At 45.4% G+C, this 22,011-nt stretch overlaps 1 protein-coding gene across 2 annotated transcripts; it reads left to right on the forward strand.

Moving 5' to 3' along the window:
- Nucleotides 1-888: 888 nt before the first annotated feature.
- Nucleotides 889-15,926, forward strand: VIPAS39 (VPS33B interacting protein, apical-basolateral polarity regulator, spe-39 homolog). 2 transcript variants are annotated; one of them, XM_061568338.1, is made up of 20 exons: nucleotides 889-1,257; nucleotides 2,459-2,545; nucleotides 2,679-2,796; nucleotides 3,418-3,612; nucleotides 3,750-3,815; nucleotides 4,008-4,069; nucleotides 4,958-5,017; nucleotides 5,532-5,624; nucleotides 6,204-6,237; nucleotides 7,148-7,250; nucleotides 7,762-7,789; nucleotides 7,908-7,981; nucleotides 8,221-8,296; nucleotides 9,320-9,454; nucleotides 9,922-9,963; nucleotides 10,075-10,164; nucleotides 11,896-11,982; nucleotides 13,016-13,105; nucleotides 13,859-13,963; nucleotides 14,657-15,926. In XM_061568338.1, the coding sequence occupies exons 1-20, from the start codon at nucleotides 1,249-1,251 to the stop codon at nucleotides 14,675-14,677; spliced, it is 1,575 nt and encodes a 524-aa protein (XP_061424322.1). In that variant the 5' UTR covers nucleotides 889-1,248; the 3' UTR covers nucleotides 14,678-15,926. The 2 variants fall into 2 exon arrangements, with proteins under 2 accessions (XP_061424322.1, XP_061424323.1); XM_061568339.1 differs by lacking the exon at nucleotides 3,418-3,612.
- Nucleotides 15,927-22,011: the final 6,085 nt, after the last annotated feature.

Raw genomic sequence — 22,011 nt, forward strand, 5'->3', positions numbered from 1 at the left:
GCAGGTGTCCCAGTAGTTCCATAGGTGTCCCAGTAATTCCACAGGTGTCCCAGTAGTTGCACAGGTGTCCCGGTAATTTCACAGGTGTCCCAGCAGTTTCGCAGGTGTCCAAGTAGTTCCATGGGTGTCCCAGTAATTTCACAGGTGTCCCAATATTTTCGCAGGTGTCCCAGTAGTTTCATAGGTGTCCCAGTAATTTCACAGATGTCCCAATATTTTCACAGGTGTCCCAGTAGTTTCACAGGTGTCCCAGTAATTTCACAGGTGTCCCAGTAGTTCCATAGGTGTCCCAGTAATTTCACAGATGTCCCAATATTTTCGCAGGTGGGTCAGTAGTTTCACAGGTGTCCCAGTAATTTCACAGATGTCCCAATATTTTCGCAGGTGTCCCAGTAGTTTCATAGGTGTCCCAGTAATTTCACAGATGTCCCAATATTTTCACAGGTGTCCCAGTAGTTTCATAGATGTCCCAATATTTTCGCAGGTGTCCCAGTAATTTCACAGGTGTCCCAGTAATTTCACAGGTGTCCCAGTAATTTCACAGGTGTCCCAGTAATTTTCGCAGGTGTCCCAGTAATTTCACAGATGTCCCAATATTTTCACAGGTGTCCCATTAATTTCACAGGTGTCCCAGTAATTTCATAGGTGTCCCAGTAATTTCACAGATGTCCCAATATTTTCGCAGGTGTCCCAGTAGTTCCACAGGTGTTCCTGTAGACATTGCTGGAAACTCAGCACATTCGTCAATGACGCCGCGAACAGTCGACGTTTCGGTCAACGGCGTTTTTTTCACGGCAAACAAATGTATCTTAGAACGCCACATTGCTCGAAACGTCACCTTTTAATATGCACGGCTGATCGCTCACGTGACCGCGATCACACGGGCCGATCGCTCACGTGACCGCGATCACACGGGCCGATCTCTCACGTGATCCCGCGAAGGAGTTCCCGACTCGCTCATCCTTTGCTGGCGATGTCCCCCGTTTCGTTCCTTGACTGCGGCTTCGCTTGAGAGGAGGCCGCACTTGCCGCCTGGGTGGTGGTGGTGGGGTGCTCGGGCCGGTGTCTGCGTCGATCGAGCGGCGACGGCGTTCTCCGTGGCGGTGCGGCAACCTAAAGGGCCCCGCACGACCGCTCCTCGCCTAGTTAGCCTACCGGGGACGACGAGGGGAAGGCGGTAGTGGAGGCACAGCCGAGCGGTCCCTCGACCACAGCGGCGGCGGCGCGTTGCACTGTGACGTGAATGCGATGTCATTGGTAAGGCGATATCTGTTTGGAAATATGATACTGTTCATGACAATGATGATGGTACATATTGTCACTAATCTGTCAAGCTAAACTTCGCTGAATGTCAAGGCTCGGGAGGGCCACGCAGTCTGATGGTCAATTCCACTTGGGATGTTGCAGTCGTTTGTCATTTAACTGCTGGATTAAGGGTTCTATACGAGTCATCGGGGTTGTGTAACCATACTTCATCATGCTGATGAAGGGGGAGGCCCAGGTCTGGTTCAGCTATAACTCGTCACTGGTGATAGCCGTGGTCGGGAATCGAACTCTGGTAATAAATACGGGGAGCATAGACGTGTTGTAGAAGTACAGTACAATTGATGTTTCTGCACTACACCCTACAACTAGCCCTGCAAAATATACTGGACATTATAACATTATTTGCAAGACTACATGAACGTACGTAAAATTGACCTCACGTAACGTGCAGTGTTTGTATATGCAGAGGGCCAATATGCGGAAGTAAACTATGTTATAATTTAAGTGTTAACAGCATCTGACCGATTACAAGTTAAGTGAACGGTGAAGTGGAGAAACCACGGATACGAAGCAGATAACACTCCACACAGATGGGTTGAATATCTTCTTGTTGTACTGCACTTTGGTGTGGCATGGCAGACGCAATCTTTGCGTCATCCATCAACCCCACCTCCAAGTAGTTTGCTGTTACCATGCATTCGCCACCACATCGAGATGTCCATTTGTCTCGCATTGAGCTGTTTTGTGCCCTGCATGGCACACTCTGGGTTTTCATTCATCTGCTTGATCGCTTCCGGCTTGGAGAATGTAATTGCCCCCTTGTGGCGAAACTATTCAGTCCTCCTTCCAGTTGACGACGAATGGAAAGCATCCCAGAACACGGTGGACGGGGGGAGATGGAGCGACGAAATCGGTTTATGTGCTGCGTTGTTTACATTTGCAACTTTGTGATGGATGGCAGGTGGATTGGCGATGGCTAATGATGATGATGGTAATGAAACGTTTGACAGCACTTATTCGAGAATCAATAATGGAGGAATTGTGTTTGTGTAAGTACTAATGTGTGAGTAAAAGTACTAACATGCGAGTGTAAGTATTAATGTGTGAGTGTACGAATGTTGTGTAAATACTAACGGGTGAGTATATGAATGTTGTGTTAAGTGTAAGTACTAATTTTGCGATTTGTTTGCAGTCGACCAAGCAGAGTTTGGAAGATGACAACGAATACTGGAATGGGTCCAAGTGTAAGGGTTTCGACTTTGACGATGACATGGGTCAGGTAAGCATACGTGGTGGTGTACAGCTAGCACAGAGTTAACCGCGTGTCGGCGTGCAATACGTTTTGTGTGTGTCCCTGCGCTGTGTGTGCCGCAATGAGCAATCGGCTTGTGACCACCGCTCGCTGTGTGCAGCTCTCGGAGTCGAAGAAAACGGTGCGCAATATGAAAAGCTTCAGCGCCTTGGACAACGACGACAATGATGAGGACGATTCTTTTGAAGGCATCAGCTGGAGTGAAGCCACCGTTAAAGGTTGGAGTTATTTTCTTGCGATTGAAAAGAATCTCAAACACGTGTACTCCATTATAATTGATTTTAAATTAGTTGCATCAATTACAAATTAAATGTTCTCTGGCACTAATATTTTAGGAGTGAGGTTGCTTGCTCTACTCTGCTGCCCGCATTGTCTAGAACAACCATTACATATTCATACATGCTGTGGACTCCCTGCCTCTATTTAAATATTCATGTACAAGACCATTTTCCCCCTGTTTGTCTCATTCTCCATATAAAATATACACACCGATTCAGAATATTTGGGTGAGGCCATAACATCATGATCTGACCAAATATCTGTCGCAGGATTCTCCACCACCCGGCACAGCCAAACAATTAAAGTTGTCACGCTGTGTCCACACTTTTTAACAACACGCCAAAGATTATTGTTTTGGCTAACCGGTAATTTAAAGAACAATTCAGTTATGTACATGTATCTAAAACGTAACATGTTGAGTTAAATATTCCCATTGTTTCCTTATTGCGTCTTTAGATGCAGTTGCATTTAGACATTACGTAAATTAAAATCGTAACGTATTATATTTTCAAACATCACTCAGCTGTTGTTACATTACCTCCTGGCTGCCTGACGTGTAGAGTTAAGACCAGTTCGTCCACCGTTAACCCTGGAGGGCTCCGCTGGGGCTCCAAGCGGCCGAGGTGCCTTGGGGTCGGCGCAGCGCTTCCTAGGTGGCATGAGGGACAGCCTCCCCTCCCGGCCGGCTTTGTCTTCCTCCATGCGCAGCTTGTCTTCCGGTCACTCGCTGTCCTCGCTGGGCATGCCGGCTAAAGGTGCCTCGTCGCTCATCACCAACACCTGCTGGGGCTTGGCTCGTGTGTGTGACTGAAGCATAGTCAATCCAGAGTGAGCTGTATTCAAAAATGTATTTGTTCTCAAGTAAAATTTGTGACGCAGCGTTATTTTGCAGTGCCAAGCTTTGGACAAGACACTTCTCCAGGAGGTCGCTTTGGTAGCTCCCTGTCGATTTCTGAAGGCGAGTGTTTTATTTTTAGGATTTGATTCAGTTTAACTTTCTACCACAGTAGTTGTACAGGATAATTATATTATTAGAAAAAACAAATGTGTGGTGTATGTTCTCTGAAACGCATCAATACCATTAATTATCATTTGGGTTGCCTGTTGCCGTTGTTTTAGCATTAGTGTCTTGTGTTTGTTGTGCACATAGTTGTGGAGAGTGCGTTGCCTCGACCCTCCAGCGATAATCAGCGACTCCGCCGTCTGCAGCAGGTACTGGCGCACCATGGCTAGTGCCAACACTTGGCAGAGGGCAATGCAGAAAAAGTCATTCTTCTGTACTTCTGTGCTTCTCCCCCCACCCCCTTTTTTAACCCACACGAACTAGCCTGATGAAGTATGATCTAAGAACCCCCATGAGCTGCATGACCTCGGGGAGGACTTCATCCGGCAGTGGATTGACCCAAAAAAAATAGAGATGTCGATGTATATTAAAAACCTCAACACATGTGGAGCTTTGCTTGTCAAGTCTAATTTACTTGTTTAAAATGGTTGAGAGCTCAACAGACCCGAATAGTCTAATTTTCAAGAGTGACCTGGTTTTCAAAAGTGACCCAGTGGGTGTCGGCACAATGGATAGCACAGCTGGTGCCCACTCAGAAGGGGATCGTTGTCAATGAGGTTGGCACTTCATAATAGGTGGAGGTGGCGGGGGACAGAAGTACAAAGAAGAAGCAGCTCCCTTTTTGCCTCCAGGCATCCATCCCCCATCGCAGAGTACCAGTCATCTGCACCCCCCCCCAAGAGTGTAAATATTGCAAGCAAGATGTGTGTGTAAAGCTCACACATCTTGCTTGCAAATATCTCAGTCTAAGCATTGTGGTTTAGCCTGCAGGTAGGTGCCACAAGCTGCTTAAGCCAAACTATATTAGATTGGAAAGCAGAATAATTTTTGCAAAGCCATTTGGTATTGGTTTGGCTTCGTTGGTTCCAAGTATAGTTGCAGGCTATCGCATTTTGCACATCTCGCTAAAAGCCCAAAGCTTAATTATTCAAACTCCTTTGAAATACAGACCAGGCTCACATTGTGGTTTTGTGTAGCTCTGCCACGTACACTTTTGAATTCACTTGTGCGCTGTATGCTTTTTCATGGTTCTGCAGACTGGGAAAACTGAACATTTGTCGCCAGAGGAGACAATCTGGAAGATGTTAAAGGGCAATGTGGGTAACCTACATTTTACGTTCTAATCTTAGTAATATAATCACACCTTACTAAAATGATTACACCTCACTAATGTTGAACAGCAGAGCCTGGATAGTGCCTGAGTGTGGTCCACCACCATTCGTAACAGGTGTTATAGCCTTCTGGGCTACGTAACGGGCAGCAGAGGGCAGTGCAGAAGGATCCATTGGTGTACTGTACTTCTATGCTCCCATGTTTATGCATTCACTTTCACAAATCTGCACTGACCAGCCAGCATGGTGAAGTGTAGTCAAATCCTCATGACCTGCACGACATGGCCCCTCCCCATGTCGTGGGTGAAAAAGTGCTGTATGTGTACTCATGTACACTGTTAAAAAAAATCTTAAATAATCCAGAGCAAAGAGGTGGTCACAGTGCTTTATTATGGCATGCTCGCAATTTGTATACATATGACCATGACATGGACATGAACAGGACACTGCAATTAACATATTTTTTCCAGAAATATAAAACGTTGTCCCTCTTGTGTAGCCCTACAGTCTGGAACAATACAGGTCATTGAAGGAAAAGCTGGAACTTCTGGACCGTGCGGTTCAGTTTCATGATGGCAACGTCATCACAGCTGTGAGTGTGACTTTTACACTGTCTAACTAAAGTGAAAAGTTTGAATGTTTTATCTCGGTCCGTCTCTCCGCGTGTCTGTAATGTGGATTCACGTTAATTCTCTTGAAGATCAAATGTAAATTAAAATTTCGCGTATATTTTTTGTTGCTTTTAGGGGCTTGCAATGTAGAAAACCATGAAGATTTATCAAAAGGTCACCGAAAACTTGGTGGAAAACATGAGCGCTAAAAGTATTTGCCTTTTCGGCCAACGCGATTTAATTACGCATGACATTTCCAGATGTCGTCAATACAGGTGCTGTTATCTCGCGGTGTCACACTTAGTGAGAATCGCCTCCCACTCCCGACGACATGTTATATCATCACACGGCGCATGACATTATTACTGAGAATATTTCCGGAGACAAACACATGTTGGAAAGAGTTACAGAATCCATGCATATACATGGTTTTTTCCTCTTTGTCAGGCCAAAACTTCGAAGGTGCAAAATCATTTGTATTGTTATGCAGTCAGACATGTTATAATATCACAAAATATCTTTTGAAGAAGCATATCAGTAACCAAGTTATTTTTTTGCAGATACTGATTTTTCTAAAGACTACTCTGAGAAAAGGTAAATATGATACGGCCATGAAATGATTATCACAACAAACACAACATGCACTTGATTTTGCAATGCATGACTACTTATTTACCTGTTATTTTTTACCCTCTGTTTGTAAGCGTTTGGATGACTGCATTAGTTTCCATTGAATTAAACGCCTATTCATGGTCTGCAAAAACCAGGAAAAAATGTGTATGATTTCTAATAATATGGCACCCTTTTTGCCAGTATCAAAATATAACAATAGGTTTTACCATTTCTGTCAATAAAACAGGTGTTAAGATGTTAAAAACACCAAGCTGAAACCTTTTTCAAGGAATCCGGTCTGCATTAACTACACGTACTCGTAGTGAACATTTTTTCTAGATTTGAAGTTTTTGTGACTGCAAGGATTCATACGCTTTGGTTTTTTTGGTAAAGTCACGTAGGTAAAAAATATAAAAGGACGCTTGTGTTGCGCCCGAAACGTTGTGATTTAATTTAGTTGTTTTTTCATTTATTGTAATTTTGTAGTAAACATGCAAACGGATTGGTCCACACCAGAAACAGCTTTCTTTTATACCTCGTCTCAAAGTGTTAGACCAGAGAATGTCAAAAGGTGAACAGCACATTATTGCCAGAAAGGGTTAAACCTATTGTTATATGTATATGATATCTGTCCGATATAGACTCATATTACGTGTCCGGTCAATGTTAGAAAATGTTTTATGAAATAAACTTGCTCTTGTGGGTTGATGGACCTATAAATTTGTTGTTATTCTGTTACGAACGATCTTCACGAACGATGTTGATTCATAAAGCATGTTACCACACGAAGCAAATGGCAGTTGATTGGAAGACGACGGCTGCTTGGCCTTGCGATGTATCCGAATGTCCAGCGAGCTCGCAGTGACGCGCGGGCTGTGCGTCTTTCCCACAGAGGTGCTGTTTGGCGAGCTCATCACTCGGACGGTGGCCGCTAATCACCTGGTGCACCTGCTCAAGCGGAGCAGGGACTGGAAGATGCTTGTGGAGCTGCTCACGTGAGGCCACACATCCCCTCCCCCATCCCCTTGCGCGCCGCTTCACCCTTGGGGTGGGTGCGCACAGCATCACTTCACGTACCTAATCTAATGGCCACAGAAGCTGCTATATTCAATTGGTTTTAACTTTATAATCTTGAGAATAAGGTGCGAAACTATGAATACCCATGTGTTATCCTATAGCTTATAAGATCCTCTGGCAAAGCAACATGCACCCAAAAAAAAATTGACATTCAGGGAATGCAGAAAATAAGGGTGCAAAGTATAAAGTTATCGAATGCAGAGTTAACTGCCGGATGTCAATCAAGTTAGACAATCTGGTCGCACACATACAGGATGAATAAACACACCCCTAACTTTTGCTTTAGAATACAGGGAAAAGAAGTTTGTCTTCAACGGAGAATACGGCATGTGCATTATTTTGGGGGGAAAGTTATGGTAATACAGAGGATTGTAATGTGAATATAGTGTTGATGAAAATCATGAATTATATTTGCATTTTTCATTCCAGGTCAATGGGAAAGGCAGACGAAGCTGCAGTAAGTGCGTCTTTTAAAAATATAGCATTTTTCAGTCGTTACAATATCCAGCTAGTGTTTAAGTACCATGACGCATATCTGTACTGTTTATGCTGATGTGTGTTTCCTGTTGTTGAAGCTCATGGAATACAAGACTCATCAAACAATGCGGGACCCTGAAAAAAGAGTGGCTTTCTTAAAGAGATGTTTCAGGTAATTAAAAATTAATCGGTTGGTTTGTTGTGTATGTTATTCATATTTGTGTTTTTAATGTTTTTACTTTTACTTAGTTGAATGTCTTTATGGTGGTTATTTCCATACTATACATAATGTTAATTGAGTCTTAATTAAAGTAAATGTTTTGCATGCAAATATGTAATGGCTGTTGTAAATGTCTCTTGCATCTGTTTATTGTCTGGGGTTGGTTATGGACTTGGCCTGTTGCGCGACAGCCTGCCGTTCAGCATGGAGGACTCGGGGCACATTCGTGATCAATACACCCTCCTGGAACGACAGATCATCATTGAGGTAGTGTCACTATAATATACTGTAGCAAAGTATTGACGAGGCTAGATTTTGGCAACTCACTACTCTACGGGACATCTGGCAAAAACATTACCAATCTGCAGCGTGTACAAAATTCTTTGGCAGATGTCATGACGGGTACTGCAAGATCCGACTCTGTCCGTTCAGTGCTCTCCAAGCTGCATTGGCTTCCGGTTACTGAACTGATACATTAGAAGGTCGCACTCATTACACAAAGTGCTTGCCACAAATGAACCATAATACATTGCTGATCTCGTCAAGAGCATAAACCATCATGCAAACTTCAGTCATCCTCGCAGCAGCGGCCTCTGGCTACCCATCAAACAAAGATGGTTACTGCATTGCGCGCTTTTAGATGTACTTCTGTGGCCATCTAGAACGCTCTTCCAATATTAGGAAGTCACTGGAGCTATGCACCTAGAAATTTAGATTGAAAACTCCTTTATTGAAACTGCTTTTTGTGTTTAGTTAGTTTTCTTTCCCCCGCACCTCTGTTTATCACGGTTGTCTACGTACGGTGCGAAAGAAGTTCAACATACATATATACCATGGGTCAAGATCAAGCAGCATATTGACAGCAGCTTAATGCAACTGCATGTGCAATGTGTTATTAATGGTAATTCACATCTCTTTATCAATTCATTGCTGGATGAAAGCCTACCCATGCATGCTGTGTCAGTCATAGAAATAAGGTGATCATACTTCACCACACTTGTCAGTGCAGGTTGCCAAAAGGGGGCCCAGTACTGGTTCAGATCTCGCTCGCCCTGGTCGGGAATTGAACTTGCTGGGTTCACAGTGCAGCGCACCACCATTGTACACCATCGTGTTGACGTTGGAGTACATTTGTAAAGGTTTCCAACGTTGCATATTTGGGCAATTTTTTGTATGTCAATATTACCTTTAGTTAACTGTTTCACGTGTAAAAACGGATGAGGTATGTTGCACATTAATATGACCATAACCATCACAACATGACAAAACTGCACTGCTGTGGCCTCGCAGGCCAACGACAAGAAGGTGGAGGCGGCAGGGACACTGGAGATCTTCAAGAAGTACCCACGAAAGGCGTCCATCCTGTTCATGCCTCTCGTGACCACGTTCTACTACTGCTGCTTCTACCACTACGCAGAGCAGGAGGCCAGTCACTGCCATCACTCACAAGCCCTTCTCGAGTCACCATCTCAAGTCGGCCTTGTCCAGCTTCGCCAAGTCTACTTTAGCCCCTCTTGGCATCGCTCGATTAGTTTTCCAGTCATCCTTGCAGTGGCTTTTGCCTAGCCATCGAACAAAGACGATCACTCTATCCCGCACTTTCAGATGCGCTTTTGAGGCCATATGGAACGCTCTTCTGATGTTAGCAAGCCACTGGAGCTATACACTTTTAAATATTGATTGAAAACTAATTTGTTTAGAACTGATTTTTATGTTTGTTGTCTTTCCCCCGCACCTACAATTAGCACGGATTGCTACGTGCGGTGCGAAATAAGTTCAACACACACGTACATACAAATAGCCTTGCATTCTCCATCTTGACACAAACATATGTATTTAGTAGGCGATTTTCATTGTGTTTAATGTGTTGTGTTTCTTCTTCTTTCTCGTAGGGGTCACTGAGTTGCCCTGTCAATTTGCGAAAGAATTTCAGCGTAAGTAATGATCTCTTTCAGTGCTATCATCGTTTCACTACTCAAGCAGTGTATGTAAATGCTGCCAGTGCTACAAAGCTAAATTACGTTCTCATCTGACGTGTGACGCAGATCACGGACAAGCAGTTTTTGTGGACGGCGCTGGCAGCAAGGTCCAAGCTTAAGGCCTGGACAGATGTGGACAGTCTTCTGACCACCAAGGTACTCCCATCTCTTATCTCACCATTCCAATCTATATATATTTGGGACAGTGGAAAGACCTCGCGGTTGCATGTGTTGTGGATTTAACTGAGTCGCAGACGTACTCCTTGGAGGCTGGGAGTAGCTACAACGGACGAGACCCTGGCTTGGGTCCTCGTCCACGTGTTGGTGACTTCTTCTTGGACCTTCAGATGACAACAGCAATGCCAAGAGCCCCGGTCCCTGTGGGGTCCCGGTTTATATGCGGCTGGGTCGTGGCTGGCCCCGTTCTTGGCCACGACCACCTGCGAGAAACCTCTCGTCGTTTCTCGACCCTTTCCGAAGGATCTCACCCTGACACGTGACCACCCCCTAGCCCCCACCTGGGGCCCGTGTAGATCTTTCTGGTCACGTGCCTTCCAGGGTCAACCAGAGTGCCATGGCCCAGGGTAACCTCATCCCATGGCTGACACTCTCACATCCCATCCTGTAGGGGTCGGCACTGCACACTACGTGTGGTGCCACTGAGCGCTTTGACCCAGCCCTTACCAAGCCCTCACTAGGGCTGGTACTACACCCACCTACAGGGTGTCCGCGATGACAATGCATCGCACGCCGTGCCTTGCTAGAGTCGGCATGACACAGTGACGTTCACGATGTCGTAACATACGTGATGTCCGTTATGTGAGTACATCGCACGCTGTGCCCCTCTCGGGCCGGCACCACACAGTGGCATCCGCGATGTCACTACACATGGGTGAGATGAAACAGTCTGGTAGACTAAGTCCCAAACATGGGTGGGGTAATCAATGACTGGAGTTTCCGGAAACAATACATCTGGTACTTTTTGGTTCTTTCGGTAAAGTCACGTAGGTATAAAATTAAATTAAATCACGACGTTTCGGGCACAACACGAGCGTACGTCATCAGGTGGGACGACCACAGCAAGAAACAATTGCTGAAGTGGGCAAAAGGGCTGCTGTAACAAGAGGCTATATAGGTAAGAGAGGGGGAGGAAGGAGCCAGGGAGGAGAGATAGAGAGGAGGGTGTGGGGTCGGGGGAGTGGAGCGCTGATAGAGGGATTAGGAAAAGGGCGAGCACGGCAAAATGCCGGGGGGGGCGGGGGGGGGAAGTGGGCGGGGCTGGGAGTGGGAGGCTGAAGAAACTGGAGATGTGGATATGAAGGCAACACTATGAAGCAGTTAAGGTTTTACCTGGTTAATAACATCCTTCCAATGATTGCTCAATTTGTATCCATCTTCTCAGTTGAAGTTATGTCTATGTTTATATATCTGGATGGCTTCATGAACAAACCTTTGATAGTAGCCCGAAGGTTTGCAGAGTACCTTGGTCTCGGAAAAAAACAATATCATGAGAGCCCACGGCGTTATATTTTATTTTCTACCTACGTGACTTTACCGAAAGAACCAAAGAGTATGGATCCCTGCAGTCACGAAAACTTCAAATCTAAAATACTACTGGTAACAATAGAAGAGTGAAAAGCAAACGACTGACTACCGGTAACTGAGTTAATGGAGTGAACCAGTGAGTGCTGGATCATCAATAAACTTTACTTCTTTATGTTGAATTCTGTCAAGTATGGTGAGGTAAGACCTGGGTGCTCCACTCCAGATATGGCAGCAGCAGGATTCTGACCATGGCTAAATGTGAGCTTTGTAAAGCAGCGGTGATGTACGATGTCTGCATCATACTGTTGTGAAGACTAAGTCTGCTGGATTACTCTTTCACAGCGATGGTTTGGAACGCTCAAGAAGACGGCCCCAATAGGGTTTCACAGGGTGGTGGACATTGTCAGCAAAAACAACGCACCGCCAACCGTGAGTTGACGTTCTCCACGCCCGTTATCGTTAGTCCCCACCTTTTGAGTTAAACAAATGTGGACAAAGATCTTGCGAAAAGGTGGTTGTACTTAAAAGTGATGTATCCTCAAAAATAATTGTTTGGGACATATCACACAAGCAGATATTTAAAAAGTAAAAAATCTAAACTGTGTTGAGGAGACCCATCTGGAAGGCGTAGCTTCTTTATGCATTTCAATTGTTCGTATATGCATGTTTGCACGGGCTAGCGAAGGGATGGAGTGATGTGGTGCAAGAGGATGTAGAGCTGAGTGGACTTGCCAAAGACTGGTACCAGCGGTGTCAAGATCGGCCTATGGAGGAGGCTCGTGAAGGACACTACTGGGCAGTTGGAGGCAATCGCCCTCCAGTAACAACAGAGGGTAGAGGAGCGATGCTCACAACAATGAGCGGAGTGCCGGGTGGCTAAGACAAAGCAAATTAGCACAATAGGGGGCACAAGTGGTGCATCAGCCAGTCATCTCAGTCAATCCAGAGCACCTGGGTTTGTCCCGTGACCTGCCAGCAGGCGTTCGACACTTTACGTGGCCTCGCACATGTGCCATGGTGATGTCAACGCCAATTAGTGGTGAATGGCGGTACACTGTTGCAAACGAGATTTTCCATCTCAAGGGATTTTTCAAGTCAAGCATTTTAATAAATAACGACTAATTATAATCTACGTAACTGCCAACCCAAGATATTGAAATGCTTAAATAACATCTTTAATTATTACATGCACATTGCAAACTGAAGCAATGCCATTATTGTGAATGTGTCTTCAGTGGTTATAGCTTTATGCTTGTTGACGTACACATTTCTCACAAATACTCACGGCGCTTGTTTCATTGATTCTGTATGAATACATCATGTTAACTGTGCTTGAATCATAAAATCCGCACCTCCGGTTAGCACGGTTGGCTACGTATGGTGCGAAAAGTTCAATATGCATACAAGTTCTGTATGAATGCAGCAAGGATGTATCATGAATGATGACTGTGTTGGGTCTCAGGTTCTGCATGAATACATTATGCTGGTGACGGATGAAGAGCTGAAGCTGAATCTTGCAATCAAGCACAAGTGTCATTCCATCGTTGTGGATGTAAGACAATGTTTGTCATCGCGTTCATTTATAATGCGCAATTTACAACATGGGTTGTTCCAAGGCACAATCTCCAACAACGCATTAACATTCTTGGGTGTTGTGAGCCCCTGACGTGCTTAACAAGGCTTTTTTAAAAAATGCATTGAAAGTTCAATTGCGGAAAGTTTTTACATTTTTCATCTTAACAGAACGTAATAATACCATGGGTATCAAAAATAATATATGGAAGTTATGTGCACACAGTAATACCTTTATATTTAAAACAAAGTAATAAATGTTAGCGGGATTTGGCCATAATTATACAAAATATAGAGGTAGTGGTGGATTGGGGGAGGCTTTGATCCAGCAGTGGATTAACCATGGGTGATGCAGATTAATACACGTTTTGCCTCTACACCCAGCACGGCATCACTCATTTTCCAAAGGCTGCATTGGCAGCAGTGCAGAAGGGTAATAGCTCGTCAATAAGCAGTGTTTGACGGTGGTGGTGGTGAAGTTTTTTTTCCATCTTGTATCTCAACCCCCAATTCATCTGCATGCATCGTGGGGTACCAGGAGTGAACACAGATGGTGGCACCGTGGGTGTTTGGAACACGCCGTGTTTTGCTGAAATTTGTGCTATTTCCATTTAATCCTTTTAATTGATGCACGGTCACGCCATTGTGAACGTTGTGCGGCCGTGAGAGAGGGGCTTGACGGAGCGGTGCGGATGATGTCGTCATTCTGCCGCTCTCTTGCTGGGCACCGCAGATGCTCTGCCAAATGAGGGATCGTCAGCAACTGCTTCAGTACAAGAAGGAAGTGGAGGCTGGCTCCCAGGTGGAACAAAGGATTGTTGAAGTCCTGCATAACCCAGTGAGATGTTTATTTTTCGCTCTGCCCTATTTACTCTTTTGTGTTAATGACGCCGTCATAGCCAGGTGTCATTCATAGGCATAACATAAAATAACGCGAGTCGTGGTTGAAAATCCGACTCTGGTTTATGGGCTCATAGCACAGCGCGCAAACCCCTATGGTGCCACTCCCACCTCAATCAACATCATAACCATGACAATCGGAATGTTGTACATGGCAAAGTGCTGTTAACTGTCTGTAATAATTGTGAGGTATAGTCCACCGACTGATAGAGCGATGAAATCAGTTGGTGTGCAGGTGCTACGTGGTGGCGTGTTACATCAAAGGATTGTGAGGGGCGGTAGTGGCTTGGGGAGCATTTCATCCAGCAGTGGAATGACCATGGATAATGATAATCTGTTATGATGTTTAATTATATTACGTACAATGGGACTGGTTATGTACTTTATATTGCAGCTTGGGTTTGGAGTGTATCACATTGAGCAAGACTTGGAATTCTGGTTTTAAATCTAGATTGACAACTTATTTCTTTAGAACTGCCTTTTGCTTTTATTGTGTTGTCCTTTCCCCGCACCTCTGATTAGCACGGTTGGCTACATGCAGTGTGAAAGAAGTTCTACATACATACATATGCCAGAAATGTAAACATTGCTCATCAGGTGTAATACTAAATATTGACTTTTCTCTTTTCAGCAATTTAAATGGAAGAATTAAACATGGCAAGTGTGCACCTCGTAAGTTACCCTTTTGTAAAAACCACTCGCGACTAAAGATGACGTATCTTTATGGTATGTTATGTTACTTGGATTACGCAATCCCTAGGTATACGTTTGTTAACTGGAGATTGATGTGTATATTTTGCTATAAAAGTAACAGCCTGGACATGCGGGGAAGCCAAGAACATCGTGCACAACATTATAAACATGTAAACTCATGGCTGAATACTGAATATCTATGAAGGTTTTTTTTATATGTATTATACTATGTCCTGACCATAATAATCAAACATTTTTTAAAAGCTGGCATGTTCAAATGTTGGTCGTCTTAAGAAACAACTCTGATTTCGAAATGCCGGTTTTTATGCAACAGTATTGTGTTAAGCACATGGAGCGTTCGCACGATTTGAATCTGTGTTTGAAATTGCTTCGTGTGAGTCACATTGATTTTTTTACGAACTGGAAAAAAACTATCTAAAACTAAGCAAACTGATTTCGAAGGGGCGCAACTTTAGAACAACGAGAGTGTGAATACCAAGGCGAGTTATTTAAGGGGGACCAGGATTAAAGTGAGGACATAAGTTGGACATGAGCAGGTTGAAAGGCAGCATAGCAATGTGGCTTGAGAAGAAAGTTGTCAATCAGCGCAAATTGCCTGCTATGACTTGGATCAGAATCGTGGACGTTGGCAAAGAACATGGAAGAAAAAAATCTTAAGAGTGCAAAGCAGCATCAGGGGGCACATGCTTGGAATTACATTGACAGACAGAACATACGCCCAGTTGGAGACATCGTCTTGACTTGAGCAGGGCACGTTGCCAGAGGTGACGATGGCAGGTGATCACGGATGATCGCGGAGTAGCTGCCGAAGGAGGGGAAACGCACTCGAGAGGAGATCCACAAAAGAGACGGAGCAATGAGATCGGATCGCACGCAGTGTTCTCAACGATTGTGGTGGTCGTGCGGAATGGTGACGGCTTGGGTGGGGGGGGGTCTTCACGGCCTTTGATTTGTATTATTTGACACTTAAATACTGTATACAAAAAACACAGTTGATTCGGGTATTGTGCCACATTGGCTTATTGTAATAAATATCAAACTGGAAATTGCGTTACAAAAAAATTATACCGTGAAATTGTGTTGTATTGGAAATATTGTTATTTGCAAGTGCTTACACTTAATATACTTGGAAGATGTTTTGTGGCATTTATTATGACTTTGCAATTAAACGCTTTCCCAATACCTAACTGAATCCACGTGTTATATGTCTGGGTTACATCAGCACTCGTGAGCAGTTGGCAAACACCACTACACAGACTGTATTCTCCACATTAAAATAATGCTTTTTACACTATTTCAAAACTAAATATGGAGATGCGTCTTACTTTCCAGAGCATCATAGCATATCCTTGGACAAGCCGATAGTCTTTTATTTTTTTCTGTTTCAACTGCTGTCGGGAGATTACACCTCCCACCATCACAGCCGTCTACGTGGAAATTGTCAATTGCAATCACGTGAAATGTTACTGCAGCTACATACTATTAACATTCCTTCCCTTTATTAATGCTACCCCTATCCCCTCCCTTTGATGCTGCTAATCCTGCATAATGCACGGGCATAATTTGACTTTGAAACCCCCCCGCCCAACTACGCATTTCACAAGTAGTACTAATCACATACCTGCATTTCCCATAAATATGCTAAATTCCTCTTGATATGCAAATTCTTTTGTCAAGGCGCCCTTCCCCCCTTCCAACCCAGCTTAAATATACGCTCCAAGCGTGGTGGTGTTTCATTCAGACGCTGTCTCCCCGACAGACCTGGTCTTCACCTGAGGACGGTTGCTTGCGTTGTGGCCGAAACGTCGTGAGAATTATTTTATTATGTTTTATTTTTATTATTTTATTCCCTTCTACGTGACTTTACCGAAAGAACCAAGAAGAAGAACCAAACCTTCGTAAAGCAAGGCATACCTGTGATGTGAATTATTGACCCAGGAAAGCCTCGCTGAGACTTTATTATTTGCTTCAGGAGGGTCCTGCGACGTTGGGATGTTTGGAGAATTCCACAATCAAGTGGCTTCATGGAGGAGGAGTGTGGAGTCTGCATCCTTTATTTTACAGTAATACCTCAAATAACCCAACCAGCTATCCAGGGTTTTACTGTAGGTTAAATTAACCCATTTAGGCCTGTGAAGCTGACCTGCAAAACTTATGACTCCAACTAAAAAAATAAAACATCATCATGGGTCACAGTGACATCATGAGCACATGAACGATGGCGACTGGTAAGGGGATGTCTTCATCCAGCAGTGGATAGACCTTGGCCCACAATGATGGTTTCGTTGATATTTGAGACGGAGTGATGGGAGGCTCGTGTGAAGGAGCTGGATGGGTTTTTGCATCCCGTGATGCAGCCGGCGCGTATGCTACAACACAACCACAAACAACACAAGAACAACCCATCAACAACCACATCAACGCAAGACGTCAACAAGAATACCACAAGGAGTAGCCCAGCAGCCCAGCGGTTTCCACAGGAGCCGCTCCTTGCAAGTGCCGCTGTATCTCTAATGCCCGGCACATGCTACCGTGGGTACAGGATAATGGTTAGCGCACTGAATCGGTTCGATATCTTGGCGTGGGGGTTGAAACAACAATGGGGATGCAAGTTGCAATTGGTGTGTGGGGCCGTCCATAAATGACGTCACGCAATTTTGGACGATTTTTGACCCCCCCCCCCCCTTCGTCACACGGCGTCACAAAAAGTCAGACCTCCCCCCTCTCAAATATGACGTCACAAAACTCTACCAACCCCCCCACCATAATTCAATTTTGAAAATAAAACATGCTTCAAATCGCTTTCAACTATTGTCATTGTAGTGCGTATTTAATGTGGCGCTGCACTCTGATGTTGTAGGAGTGTTGTTATAACAATTGGTGTTATAACAATTCTATATTTATTGAAAGTTGCGCATATTTATGTGACGTCACATTTCTCAAACCCCCCCCCCCCCTCGTCACACATCGTTACAAATGTCTGACACCCCCCCCCCCCCAGGTGCTTGACGTCATTTGTGGACGGCCCCTGTGAACTTTTACGTAGCATTTTTTTGTTAAATGAAAAGTCGCTCCGTAAAATGTTCTTGTGTAAATAATTGTAACTGAAATGCAAAGCAGTGGGGTCACCGGTGAAGCTGTGGGTGACACTCGTTTGTTCTCAACATGAGTCATTCGCAAAACCTGCCGCTGCCAAACATACGTTTGTTAAATGGGAGTGGTGGCGGTTGGTTCAGATTGCGCTGGCAGATAAAAAAAACTACTTTGTAAAACTCTTTTGTTCTTTCGGTAAAGTCACGTAGAAAGTACAAACTAATAATAATGGCATACAACGTTTCGGTTGCAACGCAAGCAACCATCATCAGGTAAGAATGAATGATAAAACATAGACACGGGAACAGCACAGGCAGACACATGCAGAGAGACACACGCTGTCACCATTGCCACCGCATGCCCCTTCACACGTGCTAGAACGTTGCGACCAGTCGACACGGTACAAGACTCACACCAGATTTTCCATAGTCGTTGATGCTTCCCAAAAATGCTTCCTGTTTTTGCGATGATCGGCGGTCACTCGGGTAACAAAATGGCTTAGGCAGTCATGTTACTTTTAAACAATGAACACATTTGCCAGAACTACTCGGAAACCCGTATCCTGCTCTCATGCCTCCCATCAGCCAGAGCCCACGTCACTGGCTCAACCCCGGCATTGTCGCCCACTTAACGAATTTATCGCCAGATCTGTCGACTTTTGCGTTTTTCTTGCGAGGAAGAAGGAAAAGCGACAATTCTCGGGGACCTTTCTAATGCGGACAGCGGCGAAGTGACATCGAAGACGCCAACATGATGGCTTTTCATTGCGAGGGCCACCGCCGGGCGCTGCTGTGCCAGGGATCTCCGATATTGAGATTTAAATGGAAGCCCTCCTGCGTTCGAAGGCGATGTGGCGACACGCACCGAGGGCTCGTCCCCACCTCGTAACTACGCTCCCCCCCCCCCCCCCCCTTATCGCATTATAAACCACGTGCTCACACGCAACTACTCCGCGTTTCATCAATGCCCATCCAAGGCACTGCCTTCAATCCTGCCCGATTCCAGCACCACCTCACCACCGTCCATCACTCTATGGGCTCACTGCACTTGTTACAAAGTCATCAAAGATGCCACTTCAACGCCACTCACCTTCGTTTGAAGTACTGAGAATCGTGACATCCAGCAATTTATTGAATTTCACTATCTGGAATATTTCGTAAGTATTCTGTCGACTTTATTTCGACGACCTTCGAACGTCAAAACAATCTCGCGACATTTTGAGCTTTATCCGGTGACTTATTGCTTGGAGTTGGCAAGCCTGCAGCCCCGGCTCGTGGGAGGAGAGAGAGAGGGGCGGCTACATGCGGCGGGTAAGGCCCGGTGGGTGCCAACTAGTCACTAGTACAGCACACCGGTGTGTTGGAGAGCCAAGCCACAACGTTTACACAATGAGTACGACGTTTCGCCAGGAATTACAACTAGCTTCATCAGGCGACAGCCATATTTGTGAACTCCACCTGTTTCGTTCCTTATATATTATCTACGCCTCGACATGATGAAGCTAGTTGTGATTACTGGCGAAACGTCGTGCTCAGATTGTGAATGTTGTGGCTTGGCTCTCCAACACACCGGTGTTGCTGCACTAGTGACGAATTGGCATGATCTGTTTACGTGACAACCCTTACTAGTTGGCTGTGTCGGGTGATGGCGGGTTTTAACTACACATTTATATATTTACGCGATCTAACCCAAAAGAAAGAACCTCTATTATGAATTTCTTTGGTGTATTTTATTTTGAGCCAACGCATTCCCACGCGGCGAATACGTTTACATCGCGAGACGAATCAGACTTCAGAACTTCTGCAGTCAGCAGTGCACCACCTTGTGTTGGAGAAAAACCCCAGTAGACGAGTCACCTCGAGCGCACTTCCGATATGCCTGTCCTGCATACGAAAGGGTATGGAGCTGTTATACGCCTTTGTCGCACGTCAAATCAATGTTTAATTCTCAGAGGCGGAATATGCCAAAGTGAAAATCCAAACTGAATGTTGTTTTTGTTGCGCAGCCTTTGGGGACATAGCTGAGACCATTAACTCTCTACACTTGAGAGCCGTGATTCATCATCAGTGGCTTTCCGCGATTCAAATCCAGGATCTCAGCACAACCAGCTCATGGCTTTGACGTCGTAGTCTTAGCCCTCTGAGCCACCCAGAGCTCTTATCTAATCATTGTGACAGTAATGCCAGATTTTCAACCGGTGGTAAATGAAACATCTCCAGCCCTGGTGGCTTTGCCTCCCCACCACCGTATCACCCACAACCCCCCCCTCTCCGACCACTCTCCACCTTCTCCACAATTTAGTGGGTCACCAAACTCTACGGGGTGGAAACAGTTGGCATTGGTGGAGGGGGTCGTAGGGGGCAAAAGTTTGGGACGTTTTCTCGCTCGGCGCGTGCGCCCGCTGTCCCGGGCAGGCCCCGGGGGTTCTCCGACCGGCGCTGCCGTCACCCGAGGGAGCCGCTCGATGCTGCGCCCCACCGTGGCACGATTGCCGTGACGGCGCAACGCCTCCTCCCACCCGCCGCCACCCCCCGCCACCCCCACTGAGAACAGCCGCACAGCGATGAAGCGCTCGCGTTTCTCCAGCCGGTCATTCTGGAAAAGGTGCCGCTTGTGATGACGCTCCCGTACGCAATACTTCGCGATATTCGTCGCCAATTATCGACGTGCGTCGTCTCACGTGAAATGGTTGTCAAACGCCGATATAAGTTGCAGACGCCGACTGCCCGCAAAGTAAAACTCAATAGCTGTCAACCCGTACGGTTTGCCGTATTATTGTACGGGGCAATTGCGTTTTAGGTCCATACGGCGTACAGCCGTTTCAATACGGGCATATGTTTTTGTGTGTCTATTTTTCTCCCTTGTAATGGGACATCGTAGGATAAACGTTGAGATTTATAACGGCACGCGGTGACCAATAACGTCTGAATTGGTCTGATAAGGGCTAGACGGATATGAACATCGTTAAACCCATATAGTTGAAACGACGATCAACCAAGCTTTAAAAAAAAAATAACAATTCTTACATAACAACGACTACATTATTTATTTTTTCGTCCCCAAACATGTGTCTTGTTTGTATTTGTGGGTGGCCTGATTTTTCCCCAGCACGTGCGTGCTGTGACTGCACTTTAAATGTCGCCTGATGACACTCGTGCTCAAAGCTTCGCTTGTGGTTAGTCGCGCTGGATATGAATGCGCTCTTGTGCGCTCCGGGGGGGCTCCCATCGTCACGTAGGGCCGACACGTGGGTAAGGAAACGCGGTGTCACTTCCAGTCCACTAACCCAGTGTGCCTGGAAACCACTACCCCCCCCCCTCCCCCAGCTTCACACCACATTTCATTTAAATCAGATGCAACCGGCTTGAGATGTCACGCTGGCAGGCAACAGTGATCGGTTTGTTCTACTCTGGAAATTGAACAAAAAATATTCCTTAATGTTTTTATTTTTTACCAGACTTCTTATCTCTTAAGTGCTCGTGACACTTGCACCACTGTGGATGCACGGCTGCACCACGCTGGCGAGGGATGCGCGTCTCGCGATGGTGCGTGGCGGACGCTGGAACTCGATGGCGCACGCCTCCCCGCTGGTGCCGCTTGATATTTAGATTTTATGAAAATACTGAGAAGCGGCTTCGGTCTCGTGTGGTTTTATTCATCAACGCAGTATGTTGCTCAATTCTGGCTTTGCATCCTGCGGGCGAGACCTTGTGACCTTTGGCATGTGAAAAGGTCCTATATTTGATGTGAAAGAATAACATTCCCCTAGACAATGAGACTAATAAGATGATTAAATATTACAACCTCCCACGCGACATAGTGCTAAGCGACGCACAAGCACAAATAACAAATGAACACATTCGCCAATGAAGGCCTGTTATATACATATTTTAAGGCAGTATTATTGATGAATGTGTTGAGTTGTTTTGTACATGTAGCACGGTTTTGTAAGTTCTCTCCGAGCTCCTGTTTATGGCACAGCTGGATTTATCACCGCTGCCAGAGCTTACAGTTTCTTAAGCAGTGCGGTAGACAGCAGAGCGCAGTGCTGCAAAACTATTGTGCTGTACCTCTGTGCTCCCACCGTCACCAACCCACACTGACCGGCGTGGTGAAGTATGGTAAAACAAATAGCCCGCTACCTGCACGGTGACTCGAGGCCCTCATCCAGCAGTGGAT

The sequence above is a fragment of the Lethenteron reissneri genome, chromosome 41 (genome assembly GCF_015708825.2).
Source record: "Lethenteron reissneri isolate LAM-NWPU_2019-01 chromosome 41, ASM1570882v1, whole genome shotgun sequence".
In the NCBI taxonomy this organism is placed as follows: Eukaryota; Metazoa; Chordata; class Hyperoartia; order Petromyzontiformes; family Petromyzontidae; genus Lethenteron; species Lethenteron reissneri.